The sequence below is a fragment of the Podarcis melisellensis genome (genome assembly GCF_964234715.1).
Source record: "Podarcis melisellensis genome assembly, chromosome: 10".
Lineage (NCBI taxonomy): Eukaryota > Metazoa > Chordata > Lepidosauria > Squamata > Lacertidae > Podarcis > Podarcis melisellensis.
In genome coordinates this window covers 62,344,856-62,360,254 of record NC_138542.1, presented here as the reverse complement: position 1 = coordinate 62,360,254, position 15,399 = coordinate 62,344,856, and the positions used below count along the sequence as shown (strand labels likewise).

General features: G+C 47.6%; 1 protein-coding gene and 1 long non-coding RNA gene across 4 annotated transcripts in view; one reads left to right on the top strand and one right to left on the bottom strand.

The window, feature by feature from the left end:
• Positions 1-3,092, bottom strand: part of PDE3A (phosphodiesterase 3A) — a 275,510-nt gene extending 272,418 nt beyond the window's left edge. For 2 of the 3 annotated variants that reach the window (XR_014172142.1, XM_081926813.1), the window contains exon 1: positions 676-3,091. Coding sequence is in view for 2 of the 3 variants with exons in the window: in XM_081926813.1 (XP_081782939.1) it covers positions 676-1,713 (1,038 nt within the window). In the remaining variant the exon portion in view is untranslated. Of the gene's footprint in view, positions 1-675 lie in introns of all 3 variants that reach the window. The other variant, XM_081926814.1, reaches the window with a different exon arrangement.
• LOC309378900 overlaps positions 1-15,399 on the top strand; it is a 485,967-nt gene that overhangs the window by 41,522 nt on the left and 429,046 nt on the right. The window lies entirely within an intron of this gene.

The window sequence follows — 15,399 nt, the reverse complement described above, 5'->3', positions numbered from 1 at the left end:
TGCGCCATTATGGGCCTCAAAGTTAAAAGGATGCATTCAAACTATTCGGCACGAAACATGGCCCAAACATAACAGCACTGAACATCTGTTCTTTCTGTAGTGAAGACGTGCCTTAAAGGAACACTGGACATTAAACACAGCAACATCTCTAGGACTCCAATCTGCACAGAACTGTACAGATGAAGAACAGCAACTACACTTTTCTTTAGAAAGAAAAATCATACGAACATCTGTTTTCCCAGTTCCCAGCTGAGCAATTATTCTCCGCATCATCTTGGGAGAGAGATCTTAAATTATGCAATGCACATGGTCACCCACACAACAGAATATGGTCCTGTCCAAAACAAAAGCCAAAAAAATGCAAGAGGAGGAACGCGAAGGGCCAAACGGTTGTCGAAATGTCTGGTCCCTTCTGCGTCAGTGCCTTTTTAAATTACTATTCTGGGATGCCGAGAACCGTGGTTTCTGCTTTCAAGGGAGAACTGGGATGGCGAGTGCAAAAAAAAAAGTTTGAACGCGTAGAAGTTTCCTTCCCAAAGTTGCGCGCGCCCCTTGCCAAGAATAAAAAGCAGCAGTGGGCTTTTGCAAAAGTCTCTTTTCTCTCTCACTCCTGCTCCCCATCCCGCCCGCACACACCCATCTCAATCCAAGAGCCCCTCGTCCATCTCCCCTTACCTGCTCTCGGGGGATGCAAGGCAAGGAGGTCCTGCGATGGGACTTATTGCCGCAGCCAGCCATCTCGGCGGAGATCATCGAACTGGATCTCCTCCTGCGCTTAAAAACCGGCACCTCTTCCTTGGCCGGCCGGACAGCAGCAGCAGCAGCAGCGCCACAGCCCGCTCCTTCCGCCCCTTCGGTGCCTTCCTCCTCCTCCTCCGCCTCCTCCTGTTTCCCGGCGGCGCGGCGGCGGCGCAAGGCGTGGCGCGCGTAGCCTGCGCCAAGGATGCCCAGCAAGGCGAGCAGATAAGCCAGGTAAGGTCTCCAAGGCGCGCGGATGCTCTCCAGGGAGGCGAGCGAGGCGATCCGCAGGGCGCTAGTCAAGGCGATCATCAGCACGCCGTGGCGGAGCCGCAGCGCCAGCCATGTCCCGCCGGCCAAGCAGCCCAGCACCACCCCAGTGGCGGCCAGCGAGAGCAGGCGCTCCTCCCCGGGGGCCAAGGCCAGCTGCGCGAGCGCTTCCCCAACGCAGCAGGCGGCCACGAGCAGCGCCGCCGTGCGCAAGCGGACCCCGGCGCGCAGCAAGGCCCAGCCCAGCCAGAAATAGGCGGCCAGGAGGAGGCAGCACAGCGCCGAGCCCGGGATCGGGGGCCAGCTCGCACCTGGGCCGGGCGCCCCGTCGCCCTCAGCGGCCTCTCCTCCTCCTTCTTCTTCTGCCTCTTCCTCGCCGGCGCTGCGCACCAAGCGGGTCCCGAGTGCCAAGAGCAAAGCCAGCGAGCCTGCGCCCAGAGCGCAGGAAAGTTTGCAGCACGTCCAGACCTTGGGAAGAGCCTCTTCTTCGCCACTCCTCCAGCCCCCTACCCGATGGGGATGATGGTCATTCTTCTCCTTGCTACTGCTCTCCACTTCCTCCGGCCCAGCAGAGGAACAGCAGCCGTTGCAACCGGCGCCTAAGGCTCCCTCTGCCGCCGCTGCAGACGGAGAGTTTTTCTCCTCGCCCGAGCTCCAGCTGCCTTGGCTTCGGACCCTGCTCGCACAGTCGCTGCTCCCAGCCATAGCGAAAGGTTTTTTCCTTCTCTCCCTTCCCACTTTCTCTCCAGGTGGGGGAGGAAATGCAACTCCCAATCCCTTCTCCCCCCGCCCCACCAAATACTTTTATTTGCTAGTTTTCCACGCGCGCGCAAGTATAGCGATGTCCCCAAACAGCGCCCGTGCAAGGGGAGGGAATTACCAAAAAAGTGTCCCGAAATATATATTTCCCCCCCTTCCCTAAAAAACAAAAGCCAAGCTGAAGTAGGTTTGAGGGGCTACGTGCAAAAGAAGCGAGTGTTGTTGCTGTAAAAGTGGAAACAATGGTAATTCAGGAGGAGTTGGGCTCAAGAAGGTTGTAATGCGTTTCAAAGGCTTTGGAAAATCCAGTCTCCTCCAGCCCAGGTTTTGTTCTGTTCTTTGAAAGAAGGCAACCCAAGACCCTAAGTATTGCAGAAGGCTGGCCAGGCATGGGGCTTTCTATATCCGGGAGAGCTGCAGGCTGGTGCTCCTCTTAGGCCATGGGTGCTGCGGGGCGCCCTCGCCGCTTGGCCCGGGGAGGAGGCGCGCAGGGCGGGCGGGCCGGAGGCTGCTGCTGCTGCTGCTGGGAATTCCTTCCCTCTCCCGCCGCCTTTCTTCCCCGCGCCTCCGCCGCCGCCGCCGCTTCCTTGGTGCTGCCGCTCCGCGCGCCTTTCTCACTCCGCCTTCCTACTGGGGCGATCCTTGCCTGCGGGGTCCCGAGCAGAAGCCGCCGATCGCCGCCGCCCCCCATGGCTGGGGACGAGGAGGAGGCGGCTGCCGCTCATCTCAGGAGCCGAAGGTGGGGGAACGGCAGCCGATGCAAAGCGGGAAAGTTTTGGAGAGCTGCGCAGGAGAGCAAGTCCCAGACGGGGGGTGGGGGCGGAGAAACCTCTTCCTCCTTCGCTTCGCGCGGTGCCTTTGCAAAACGAAAAGGTCCCGGTGCGATCGGCGAGCCGCGAAGAAGAAAGCTGGAGCGAGCAGACCTGGCGAGGATTTCCTAGCCTCTTTCTTCCTCCCCCACCCTTCCTCCAAAGAGAGGGTAAGTGGGAGGAAGGGGGCTCGGAAGGGAAAGGCGTTAGCCCCCGCCCCTCTTTTCCCCCCCTCTCCTTTTCGTGCAAGGGTGCACCAGCTCCTGTTCGAGAGGGGAGGGAGCGAGAGGATCGGGCAGTGTTTGCCGCTAGTCCTTGCACTGCTCTGGGTGAGTGAGGAACTAAAGGAGAGAGAGAGAGACTCAGATAGCACATGGATTTCCCGTTGGTTGGCACCTCCACCACAGCCTCCAGGCAGCAAGCACCTCGTGGTGCTGCTGCTGCTACAGGTCACAGTCAAATTACCTTGCCGTCCTAAGCACTCCTACTCTTGGGAAGGAAGGCCTGGCATGTTCAAGTTATACTAGCCATGTGTGGCTTTGCGTCACAGATCCACACACCTGGATAGTAACCTGGAGAGTAAATGAACACCCTTTTTTTGGGGGGGGGTGTTTCTGTGCAATTGTGCTTGGGCATTGCTTTCGGTGCCAACTGGCAGAGCTTTCTGCAAAGGGTGCACATTTATTTTGACGGGTGTCTGCACCTCCACACTCTGCACTAGACAGGCCTGCAAGGAAAAGTGGTGCAACTAACTACGTGCGATGTTTGCTTAGTAAGTTCCACAGGACTCACTTGGCACAGGGTTGCAGCCACAGCAGGGCATTTGCCTGCCTTCTTCCGATGCCGTAATCAGGCCAGTGGCCCGCCTAGTCCAGCAGTGGCCGGTCTAGGTGCTTATGGGGAGTGCAAACAGCATCTGAGTGCAAGAGGCCTCTCTCCACCTGCACTTGCCAGCAATTCATACTCTTTCCCCCCTCCTGGCAGTAGAGGCAGAACATAGTCATCAGGTCCAGTAGCAATTGATGATGATGATGATGATGATGCTTTATTTATATGCTGTCCATCTGACTGGGTTGCCCTAGCCTCTCTGTGCAGCTTCCAGCAAAATCTAAAACCACGGTAAAACATCAAACATTAAAAACTTCCCTATAAACTTCAGATGTCTTCTAAAAATCAGATAGCCTTGTCTTCCAGGATTTAAAATCCTCTTTTAAAGCCATCCAAGTTGGTGGCCATCATTGCCTATTCAAGGAAGAGATCCCATAGTTTAGCAATGCACTGCGTGAATCAGAATCGTTGAGTTGGAAGGGATCGCAAGGGTCATCTTGTCCAACCCCCTGCAGTGCAGGAGTCTTTTGCCCAATGTGGGGCTTGAGCCAACAAGCCTGAGATGAAGAGTCTTTTCTTTGGTCTGTCCTGAATCTTCCAACATTCAGCTGCATTAGATATCCCCAAGTTCTTCTTCTATGGCGATCACTCGTAGCCGAATAAGATTGTCTTCCATAAACCCAGTTCTAACAGTGAGTCCATAAGTGACTGTGGAGGCCAATGCTGGATCCACACATTCTTCCACAGTGGGGACATTGGTTTCCGGGTGGGAGTTGATCATGGTGTGGATTTGCCAAGCGTGCCTTCCTCTTAGCACATTTCTCCCTTGCGTCCTGAGTTCAAAGCCCATGACACCTTTGGTAAGGGCTGTTCTCCAATTGGAGCACTCGCAGGCAAGTGTTTCCAAATTGTTGGTGTTTATACTACATTTTTTAAGATTTGCCTTGAGACAATCTTAAATCCTCTTTTGTTGACCACCAGCATTACGCTTTCCATTTTTAAGACGATAATCAGGCAACCACACAACATGACCAGTCCAATGAAGTTGATGTTGAAGAATCATTGCTTTGACACTGGTGATATTTGCCTTTTCCAGTACACTGACAATAGTTCACCTGTCTTCCCAAGTGATGTGTAAAAATTTTCAGAGACACCATTGATGGAATCTTTCAAGGAGTTAGAGATAGCGTTTCACAAGCATTCAGCAAGGTTGGTAGTACAATAGCTTTGTAAACAAGCATTTTCGTTTCCCTGCAAATGTCCCGGTCCTCAAACACTCTGCACTTCAGTCTGGAGAAAGCCACACTCGCAGAACTCAGGCGATGGTGGATTTCAGCATCAATTTTGACCCTTGTGGAAAGATAACTGCCTAGGTAGGAGAAATGATCAACATTTTCCAACATTACACCATTGAGTTGGATTGGAGTTGGACTTGGACTTGGGGACTAATCCAACAAATCCCGAAGTTCTAGTGTTTTGACAGAGGGGTGAACTTTTATTTCTCCATAACATGCATAATTCTGTGCTCTTTTATCACGTCCCCTCTTCCTCACCTTTCCTCAAACCCAGCCTTTCTCAACCTGTGGGTCTCCAGATGTTGTTGAACAACAACTCACATCACCCCTAGCTAGCAAGGCCAGAGCTCAGGGATGATGGGAGTTGAAGTCCAACAACATCTGGGGACCCACAGGTTGAGAACCGCTGTGTCTAACCTAAGAAGCCCTAAATGTCATAACCTTTCCTGAAAGGGATATAGCTTCATCTGCAGGAAGCAAGCCCACAAGAAGAGCTCTGCTGCAACAGGCCAAAGGCCAATCCAGTCTATTTCAAGTGATGATGATACCGCTTTATATGTACAGAGTAGAAGGGGGCTAAGCATATTTTATACTTCAGCACAGAAGCTTGAAACATTCTGAATGCCAAACATTTTTCGCAGAGCATCATTTGTATGAACAGTGAGCGGAACGTGAATTGAACTGCTTAGTTTTACAAAGGGACGAACTGGATTCTTTTTTTGGACAGGATGAACTTGAACTAGTTAAATGAACTTTATAAAGGCTCTGTTCCTTTTTCAGTGGTACCATTTTAGCTAAACTGGAGAACCACAGCCTTCCATCCCTTAAAGGTTTGGGGCACATGCATGCATAATAGAACCTTTCCTGCAAGTCCCGAAACACACGGGCATTTGTTGTTTGCAGGCCTAAAGACCTTCATTCTCACAGCCACAGTCTAGGTCAACAGAGAGTAGCAATATATTTAACACGAAACCACAGGGGGGGGACCTATTTGCCAGCTTGGGAACACTGAAAGCTAAGGAATCGGCCGATCAGAGAAGGGAAATTCTCTGGCCTTTCCACCCCGCAAAATAAATCTCTGGTTTTAAGATTTCAAGGTAGTTTCAGCGTCTTAATATTTATTTGTGTCTGTCTGAGGTTTTATGCCTTGTTCACTGTCTGACCCTGTTGGGTTAAAAGGACAAGAGGGGAATATGCATCTGTTCTGCTAGCTGCTGTCAGAGGGCATCGTCTTAAATCGTGATTTTCCACAACCACAAGAGACAGCGGCAATGGAACAGAAAGTGGAGGTGTAAAATAATTCCCAGCACACTTGCAGCCGACACATGTTTGTCACTAGCAGCTTTCAGAACACCTTGGGATGGCGCTGTGGAACTGAGCACTAGCTAGATCCGGTTTTTCAGGAAACCAGGATTCTGAAAAGGGCGTCCCAAAGTCTCCTGGAGGAGCGGGATCAACTCCCCTTTGAGGAAAGGTTAAAATACCAGCAGCTCCCCAGGTGCGCACAATCGGCAAAATGCACTCCTGCAGATGCATGCAACATTTTCACCGCCGAAAGGGAGCAGAAACGGGGGCCCAATGGGGCAGGGTGGTAGCAGAATGCAGGAACCCCCGCTCACGTGTCCTGATGATGCATGTGGCAGCTAGGAACAGAATAATAATAATAATAATAATAATAATTATTATTATTATTATTATTATTATTATTATTATTATTATTTATTTATACCCCGCCCATCTGGCTGGGTTTCCCCAGCCACTCTGAGTGGCTTCCAACAGAACACTAAAATACGATAACCTATTAAACATTAAAATCTTTCCTAAACAGGGCTGCCTTCAGATGTCTTCTAAAAGTCTGGTACAGTGGTACCTCGGGTTAAGTACTTAATTCATTCTGGAGGTCCGTTCTTAACCTGAAACTGTTCCTAACCTGAAGCACCACTTTAGCTAATGGGGCCTCCTGCTGCTGCCGCGCCGCCACTGCGCAATTTCTGTTCTCATCCTGAAGCAAAGTTCTTAACCCGAGGTACTATTTCTGGGTTAGCGGAGTCTGTAACCTGAAGTGTATGTAACTTGAAGCATATGTAACCCGAGGTACCACTGTAGTTGTTGTTCTCTTTGACATCTGATGGGAGGGTGTTCCACAGGGCGGGTGCCACTACCAAGAAGGCCCTTTGCCTGGTTCCCTGTAACTTGGCTTCTCACAGTGAAGGAACCGCCAGAAGGCCCTCAGCGCTGGACCTCAGTGTCCGTGCAGAACAATGGGGGTGGAGACGCTTCTTCAGGTAGTCCTCCTCCTGCACAAGTGGGGATTTCCCTGTATTAGGGGCTTTTTAGTTTAGGTGGGAGGCGAGCAATGGGGAGCAAAACCTGTGAATCCAATAATGTGTGACGAAAGTGGGTAGAGGTGTTTTTCTCCCTCCTAATACTAGAACCCGCCACCATCCAATGACACTGAATGTTTGGAGATTAAGGGCAGACACAGACACTTCTTCACACGGCTGGTGAACTATGGAAGTGGCTGCTTCTTGATGGAGTGGTGGCCACCAATGGGTGGTTTTAAAATTCGCGAGGATAAGGCTGTTCATGTCTGCTAGCTGCTATGGCTGTGTGCTCCCTCTGGGTATTGGAGGGCAGTATTCCTCTTAATGCAGCTGTTGGGAATCACAGGTGGGGAGAGTAGTATTGTTCTCAAGTCCTGCTTGTGTGCCACTGTAAGAGCAGGATGCCAGATTTGGTGGGCCTTTGGCCTGACCCATAAGAGCTCCTCTTAAGCTATTTGCCTGTACCAAAGAGCCTAGATCTTTGCAATGGTTCCACACAGATTGTTCAGTAAGGATAAATCAGAATTAATAGGCAATTTCACATATTATACAGAGGTGAAGCTGGGTTTGCCACCTGGTTTAAAATCGCTGCCTGATCACATCTCCTGGCCGTGCAGAAAGAGGATTGTCACACCACATATTGCATTTAAGACCTTAGCAGGCAAAGCAGAAGATTCCTAGCTTGAGTCTGGGTGACTCTCAGGAATGCATAAGAAATGTGTCCCACCCGAAAAAGGAAAGGGGAAAGTACACATGAAAAGTCTTACTGTTGTTCTATACCCAGAGCCAAAACTTTAAAAAGTTACTACTCTGTATTTGGGAGAACCAATACAGCCTAAGTGACTCAGGGATTGTCTTTAGCCATTTTGCCAAGTATGGATGTCATTCATTCAGATTTAGTCATAGCAGGGTTTGGGGATTTTTTTAAAGCCAAAGAGGCCCCCGGAGAGGCTTGCAGTTGTGAAACAGTCCCTGCTCTCAGCTTACAATCTTAAAAACATAGCACACAAGGAAAGGTGGTGTGGAAGGAAGAGGAAAAAAGAAAACTCAGACATTGTTCTTTTTTTAAAAAGTAACTGGGATAGAAACCAGTTAGGGAGGCTGATGGAACGGCTGCCACTAGCTGACAGTTCAGGAACAACGAAAAACAGTGATCTCCCACAGGTCTGTTTCTCCTCCTGCTCTGCATCTCGATAAAAAAGCTGCCAGCTACTGACATTTGTACTGCGGTGGAGGCTGATTCATTGGGTGAAGAGGACACTGCTTCACCAAGCTCATTCTGCACTGGCTGTCAGCCCTGTCTGTCACCTTCCTCCTCAGTATCAGTGCAGGGAGGAGGGTGGAGACAAAGCGACAATAAGCCTCACCTATTGTTGGCTCTGACTGTACCTCCCTCCTTCCCTACTGGGCACCAGCCACCACTGTTGAACCAGTACAGTAATTTGGGGACTAGGTGCTAACTCTGGGCAACTTGACTTCAGATACATATTAATTTCTTTGAAAAAGTGTGCTATTTTTCATTAACACTTTGATCAATATCCTATTCTTTTCTTCCAAGCAAGCAACAGCATGAGATGGGTGTGATGATGAGTATAGTCGCTGATCACAGAGGATCATCTGTTTTTACTTGCCAGTGCAAATACAATAACGTTGTCCCAGAAATTGCTGTGAACTAACGTAAAGCCGGCAAGTGTGAATATTTTACGTGGAGAATAATGCCAGACCCAGAAAACCCAGGAAGGAAAGAAACACACTATTCAAAGAATTTAAGTTTGGCACTATTGAGGTTACGGAATTCTGCCTTATCAAATGCAAGGAGCTTCTACTCCTCAATTCAGTTCGCTGTGCGTTTCACCGCTGTCTTTTAAGATAAGTCAAAAGCAATCCCTCGCCAAGACATACAGAAATTTGCAAACCATCTAACCAAGTCCAGCCCATCAAGGGGAGGTACCTGAGTTCCAGGGGCCAAACATTCATCTCTAGGCCTCTCTCTCTCTGCCCCCCAAACTCTCCCTAGGGCACACCCTTTGCTGGCACTGCACAACACCCTAAGTGTTTCTTGCCTGGGTTCCAAGTTTATTTTTATTTATTCAGATTTGTGGATCTCACAGTGGCTTGCGACAAAAAATACAAGATGAAAACACATAATAAAAACAGGAACGAAAAACCGCAAACCAATAACCCCCCACCGCTCCCACAAACACATTTAGAAGAGTATAGAATGTTAATCGTATTTCGTTCATTTATTAAATTTGCACAGTTGTGCAGGCCAGCTTGTGACCATACAATTGGTGTACCAAATCAATTCCCCGGGTACAAATAGAGGCATTCACAGCAGCTGCCACTGCTACCAAAAAAACCTCCCACAAACCTCTGAATACTTCGAAGTTCTGACATTATTCAGAAGTGCTCAAAGTGCAAGGGACACTTCAACTAGTTTCCAATGGCATGGGAGTAAGCAGAGGTGTTTACAACACAACCCTGTGCATATCTACTGCAGTGAGTTCAGTGAATCCTGCTACCAGGTATGTAGGCATAGGACTGCAACTTTAATGCTTGCTACAATGGCCTGATGGCGGCTGTTTGGCCCCGGGACTCTTCCCACTCTTTCCCCCAGACCACATCACTATGCTTCTCCATAGTGCGCTGCATGGAGGTGCCAGTTGGGAAGCAGAATACTTTCCTTGCCCTGGGCTCCGGCAATCCATGCTATGCCACAGCCTCACAGGGTGGTTGTGGGGGAAACCGCGTACACTGCCTTGAGCTCCTCGGAGAAAAAGGCAGTACAGTGGTACCTCGGGTTAAGTACTTAATTTGTTCCAGAGGTCTGTTCTTAACCTGAAACTGTTCTTAACCTGAAGCACCACTTTACCTAATGGGGCCTCCAGCTGCTGCCGCACCGCCGGAGCACAATTTCTGTTCCCATCCTGAAGCAAAGTTCTTAACCTGAGGCACTATTTCCGGGTTAGCGGAGTCTGTAACCTGAAGCGTATGTAACCTGAGGTACCACTGTATGTAAATGTAAGAAATAAAACAAAGAGCTGCCTATTCAGCTTGTGAATATTGCGCTGAAATTCACATCACAATGTCAGGGATGAGAAATAATCCCCCCCCCCCCCAGGCTCAAATGCCTAGCTTTTATGTTTTACAGTCCAAGACTCTAATCCAATTCCTTTTGTCAGCTGGCTTGAAGATACTCTCCTCTGTTCATGTTTCTTGTGAACCACCCTGTGATGTCTAGGTGAAGGGTGGTATAGAATTTGATGATGATGATGATGACGATGACAATGAACTAAGCCCACACTGGCAGCAAGCACTATACAGTCATACCTCATGCTGCGTCCGCTTCAGGTTACGTGTTTTCATGTTGCGTCCCGCAGCAACCTGGAAGTACCAGAATGGGTTACTTCTGGGTTTCGCTGCTCACGCATGCGCAGAAGCACTAAATTGCGCTGTGCACAGTTGCGGCACTTCAGCTTGCATCAGTTCCGTGTTAGGGACGGGCCTCTGGAATGGATCCCGTCTGTAACACAAGGTTCCACTGTATGTAACCTATCTTTATGTTGCTACAACTAGACACAGGATTGGCCTCAGCCCTTCAATGGACCTTTCGGAGCCGAGTCTGAAACGGCTTCTCTTACAGTTTGTTGTGCCTCCGTGCTGGGAATTGCCTGTGATAACGCCACGTGATGTTTACCAATGTGTAGCGTGGAACTCATTGCCAGTTACTCCTTATCGCATGTTATGACGATCACACTTGAAAGAAATGCTATCAGACAAACCACGATTGTTTTTTAAATATTTGCGTATGTGCATTAGGTTTTTATCACTTGTTTGCTGTGCATGGCTATTTATAAGCACTATCAGCCTCTTGCCAGGGCACCTCGGAAAGCGACGCCTATTTTGTATATGTGCGATTATTACAGGAATACGATTACAGGCTGATAGTCGCTGCCTGAGGCAGCGTTGTCCTGACCTGTGGAAGGCAATGGCAAATGACCTAACGTCCCTGGAGAAGTTATCCCTGCTGCTACAACAGCAGCAAGAATACTCATCGCAAAGTATTGGAAGACACAAGATCTACCCACCTTGGAAGAATGGCAGGTGAAGGTGATAGATTATATGGGACTGGCAGAAATGATTGGCAGAATCCGAGACCAGGGGAGAGAGACAGCGGAAGAAGATTGGAAGAAATTTAAGGACTATCTTAAGAAACATTGTAAAATTAATGAATGTTAGAATGACGTTGGTTTAGAAATTACGTGGTTTCCAGCGGTAATGGATAAGTAAAATGAAAAGAAAGGCTAAAAACTAAATGAAAAACAAGGGAAAGGATTTGCTGAATTAATAAATTAGAAATTGGAATACAAAGAGGGCAGGTATGAGGAAGTCGGGGAAGTAAGTTATAAGAAAAAAAGGGATTGAAACTATACTTGTCTTTTATTTTTGTCTGTTTTTATTATTGTTTTGTGTTTTTTATATAACTTTTGAAACCTTAATAAAAATCTTTAAAAGAGAGAGAGAGAGAAGTTATCCCACAGGTATCACTTGACGCAGGGTGTCCACTGCTGACAGTACAGACCTGCAGCCAAAGACACGGCCAGTCAGTTAGAAACAATCCCGACCATATAGATGCAGTAATAAGTTCTGCTACAGGGTTTCCCATACTTGGGTCTCCAGCTGTTTTTGGACTACAACTCCTGTCATCCCTAGCCAGCATGGCCAGTGGTTGGTCAGGTCCAAAACATCTGGAGATCCAAGTTTAGGAAACCCTGTTCTACTGAATTAAGTGGGCCTTACTCCCAGGGAAGCACAGTTTAGATTGCTGCCTTAAACTCTTTGCTCCTATGCTATTCCAGCTCTGCTGGGTTCCCCGAGTTACTGTGTAACTTTTGAAAACCAGCTTGCTAAGCAATGACTCCGTTTACGAGCCGCGGTTTAGCAGAAATCTTTACTGAGATAGTGCAGACAGTTTGATCTCAGTGAAATATTCTGTTCTGCTTATTTTACTGTTCCCTAAGCCCTTTGGATTACAGGCATCTGGATTGTTGCTGGGGATTCAGCCGTGGTACTTTTCCCATAGCAGCCTTCAGCCAATATCCGTGCATGGTATTTATAGCGCTTATCAGATCGAACGGCCGTGCGGGTTCCATCCAGTGCCAATAAGATCCATGGGAGGTTTTTTTGTCGCCGACTTCAGTGGCGATTGGACCGGACTTCTCTGCCAGTGAAACCTGTAATAAAATTGCTGGTCGTTTGACCTTCGCTGAAAAATGCAGAACTCTCTAAAATGCTGCTGGAGCATCTGGAAAAGGTTACTAAATCCTGCCTGACTAGCTAACAATGAGAGCGAGTGTAAGAACTGGAAAGCTCAAAGATAGGAGATCTCCTGCTCTCCACAATTCCCCTCATTTTGGACAGGCTTAGGGCCTGTATCACACATCCTGAGCGAAATAAGGTGGCAACCCTTTGGCTCTTGTTTACAAATTCTAGGGGCAAACCATAGGGTTGCCAACTTTCTATATTACTCCTGCTCTTCTGCTTGATACACAGAAATTTAGCAGGGAACATTTTTCTTCATGTGGTAGGGAGAAGATTCACCTGTGCTATTTCAACATGTCGGGCTTCTGTTAAAGGATACCTCAGACCTGAGGGCTGAATGTGGTCTTCCAGGCCTCTGGACTCTCCCCACCTCCATCCGGCCATATCCGCCACTGTCATCTGAAGACAGCTCTGTACAGGGAAGTTGTATTGTGTGATGTTGTATTGTGTTTTTACTGTTTTTTGTTGGGAGCCGCCCAGAGGGGCAACCCAGTCAAATGGATGACATATAAACAATTGGTGATGATGATGATGATGATGATGTCCTGAACCCATGGCCTACCAGGCTGCAAGTCTGGGGGTCAATCCATGCAAGCGGAGTCCAAAGGTCAAGAAACACAGTCCAAGGTCAAAGGTCAAGAAACGCAGTCCAAGGTCAGCCAAGTCTGGAGTCCAGCCGACAGGATACAGTCCAGAGTCAAACCCGAAACACAGTCCCGTAGAGGTCCAGGAGCATCTAAGCCAGGCATCCCCAATCTTTGGCCCTCCAGATGTTTTGAACTACAATTCCCATCATCCCTGACCACTGGTCCTGCTAGCTAGGGATCATGGGAGTTGTAGGCCAAAACATCTGGAGGGCTGCAGGTTGGGGGTGCCTGATCTAAGCCAAGGTCCATCAACATGGGCAGTTGAGCAGACCCAGCACCTCAGCTCTGCGCCCCTGTTGAACTTTGCATGCTGATTGCAGCATCTGGGCTTGACGAAGCAGGTGACCCTCACCTGCTCCAAGTCTACTCCAGCTGAGGAATCACACCCCTCCTTCCAGAGTTAGTGAGCCCCACATAGCCAGCTGTCGGCCCTTGCCTGCCTCAGCCTCCTGGAGCACCCCTCTGCTGCTCCCTATGCCTTAGAGCCTGCTGCGTTCATGGAGACAGGGGCCCCTCTTTGTCCTGCCCTGTGGAACTCCTTGCCAACAGAAGTTCAGCATGAGTCATCCCTGCTTTATTTTAAATCTCCTTCAAAAACTGCATTGTTCAGGTGGGCCTGTTTTGGAACTTGATTTTTTTCTTTTTAACCATTTATTTTGGATATGTTATTGATGGTTTTGCTGATGTTATTGTAATCATTGGGTTTCTATGTTCTACACCCCTTTGCCATGTTTTTATGGAAAATGTTTCAAGAAGGATGACATTTCACCTTGGATTGACTAGACTTCGGTGCGGAGGAGGGAGGACGGAGGGTGAGCTGGGTCCCTGTTCCTGGAACCCTATGGCAGCTGTGAGGCTTGTCTGTGTGGTTGTTATTACCACAGGCTAACTCAGACACATGGACAAATATGGAATGTGCAAGGGAGGCCTAATGCATTTAGGGAAAGGACGCCCAAAAAGAATCTGCATAAATAAATGAAGAGAGGCTTTTATGAAACGTATCGACTGACTTCATGTCTCGGTTCCACAATTCCACTCTGGGGGAACAGATTAAAAGAATATCTAGGCCTTTAGTCATCCAGTCCATCACTTGCTAACAAGATGGGTTTTCATACAACCACTGTGGAGAATAGTGTCAGAGGTAGCAGAAGCGATATAGGGAAGGTTCTGTTGTTATTTTTCTGAGGGGAAAGTTAAAACTTTTATAAGTCACTGACAAAATATGGGGAGAAGAGGAAGGGCAATTCATTTTTGGTTACTTCTATATTTAGATGAAGATGAAGGTGTTAGACTATATGGGACTGGCAGAAATGACTGGCAGAATCCGAGACCAGGGAAGAGAGACAGCGGAAGAAGATTGGAAGAAATTTAAGGACTATCTTAGGAAACATTGCAAAATTAATGAATGTTAGAATGACGTTGGTTTAGAAGTTATGTGGTTTCCAGCTGTAATGGTTAAGTAAAAAGAAAAGAAAGGCTAAAAATTAAATGAAAAATAAGGGAGAGGATTTGCTGAATTAATAATTAGAAACTGGAATACAGAAAGGGGAGGTATGAGGAAGTCGGGGAAGTAAGTTATAAGAAAATAAGGGATTGAAACTATACTTGTTTTTGTTTGTGTTTGTTTGTATTGTTGTTTTGTTTTGTTTTTATATAATTTTTGAAACTTTAATAAATATCTTTTAATATATATATATATATATATATTTGCTTTCGTAGATTTTCACGGGTACAGGAATGCAGGTTTTGCATTCAGCCGAAAGCACCAGCCTGAAGATGACGAGTGAGACCTCGTCGAAACGTCGCCTAGACACCCCAACTTTTACACGGGAAGACACCCGAGGACACCAAAACCTGCATATATATATATATATATATATATATATATATATATATATATATTTACATGTTACTGTATATTAATACCCACTTTATAAAAAGAATGTTATATTAATATCCACTTTATAAAAAAGAAAGAAAAAAGAGTAACTAGTTCTTTTTGTCTTTAAGGAAACATAACATTTAAAAAGGTAGGGCTCCATTTACTAATTTAGCTTTGATTTCTTTGTTTTTGCTTTTTTGTTAAAGTATCAATAGCATCACTTTTAATTTCTGTCTTACAGATGAAGTCACACAAGGCAACTCCTTAAGCAAAATTCATGGGATTTAAAGGCGATAGCCCAGGAGTAAGTCTCACTGAACTTGAGCAGGACTTACTTCGGAATAGGGATGGATGAAATCTGCAAATTTTGGTTGCCCCACTCTTTGCATTTTGTCTTGTCACATGACTGGAGACCTGCATTGCAGAATTTGGAAAAGGGCCCATCTTGAAGAGTGTCTGTATTTAAGCTTGCATTTCTTTCTTTCTTTTTGCAAAGTGCAAAAGTTGCCTTTAAATGGGAACTGA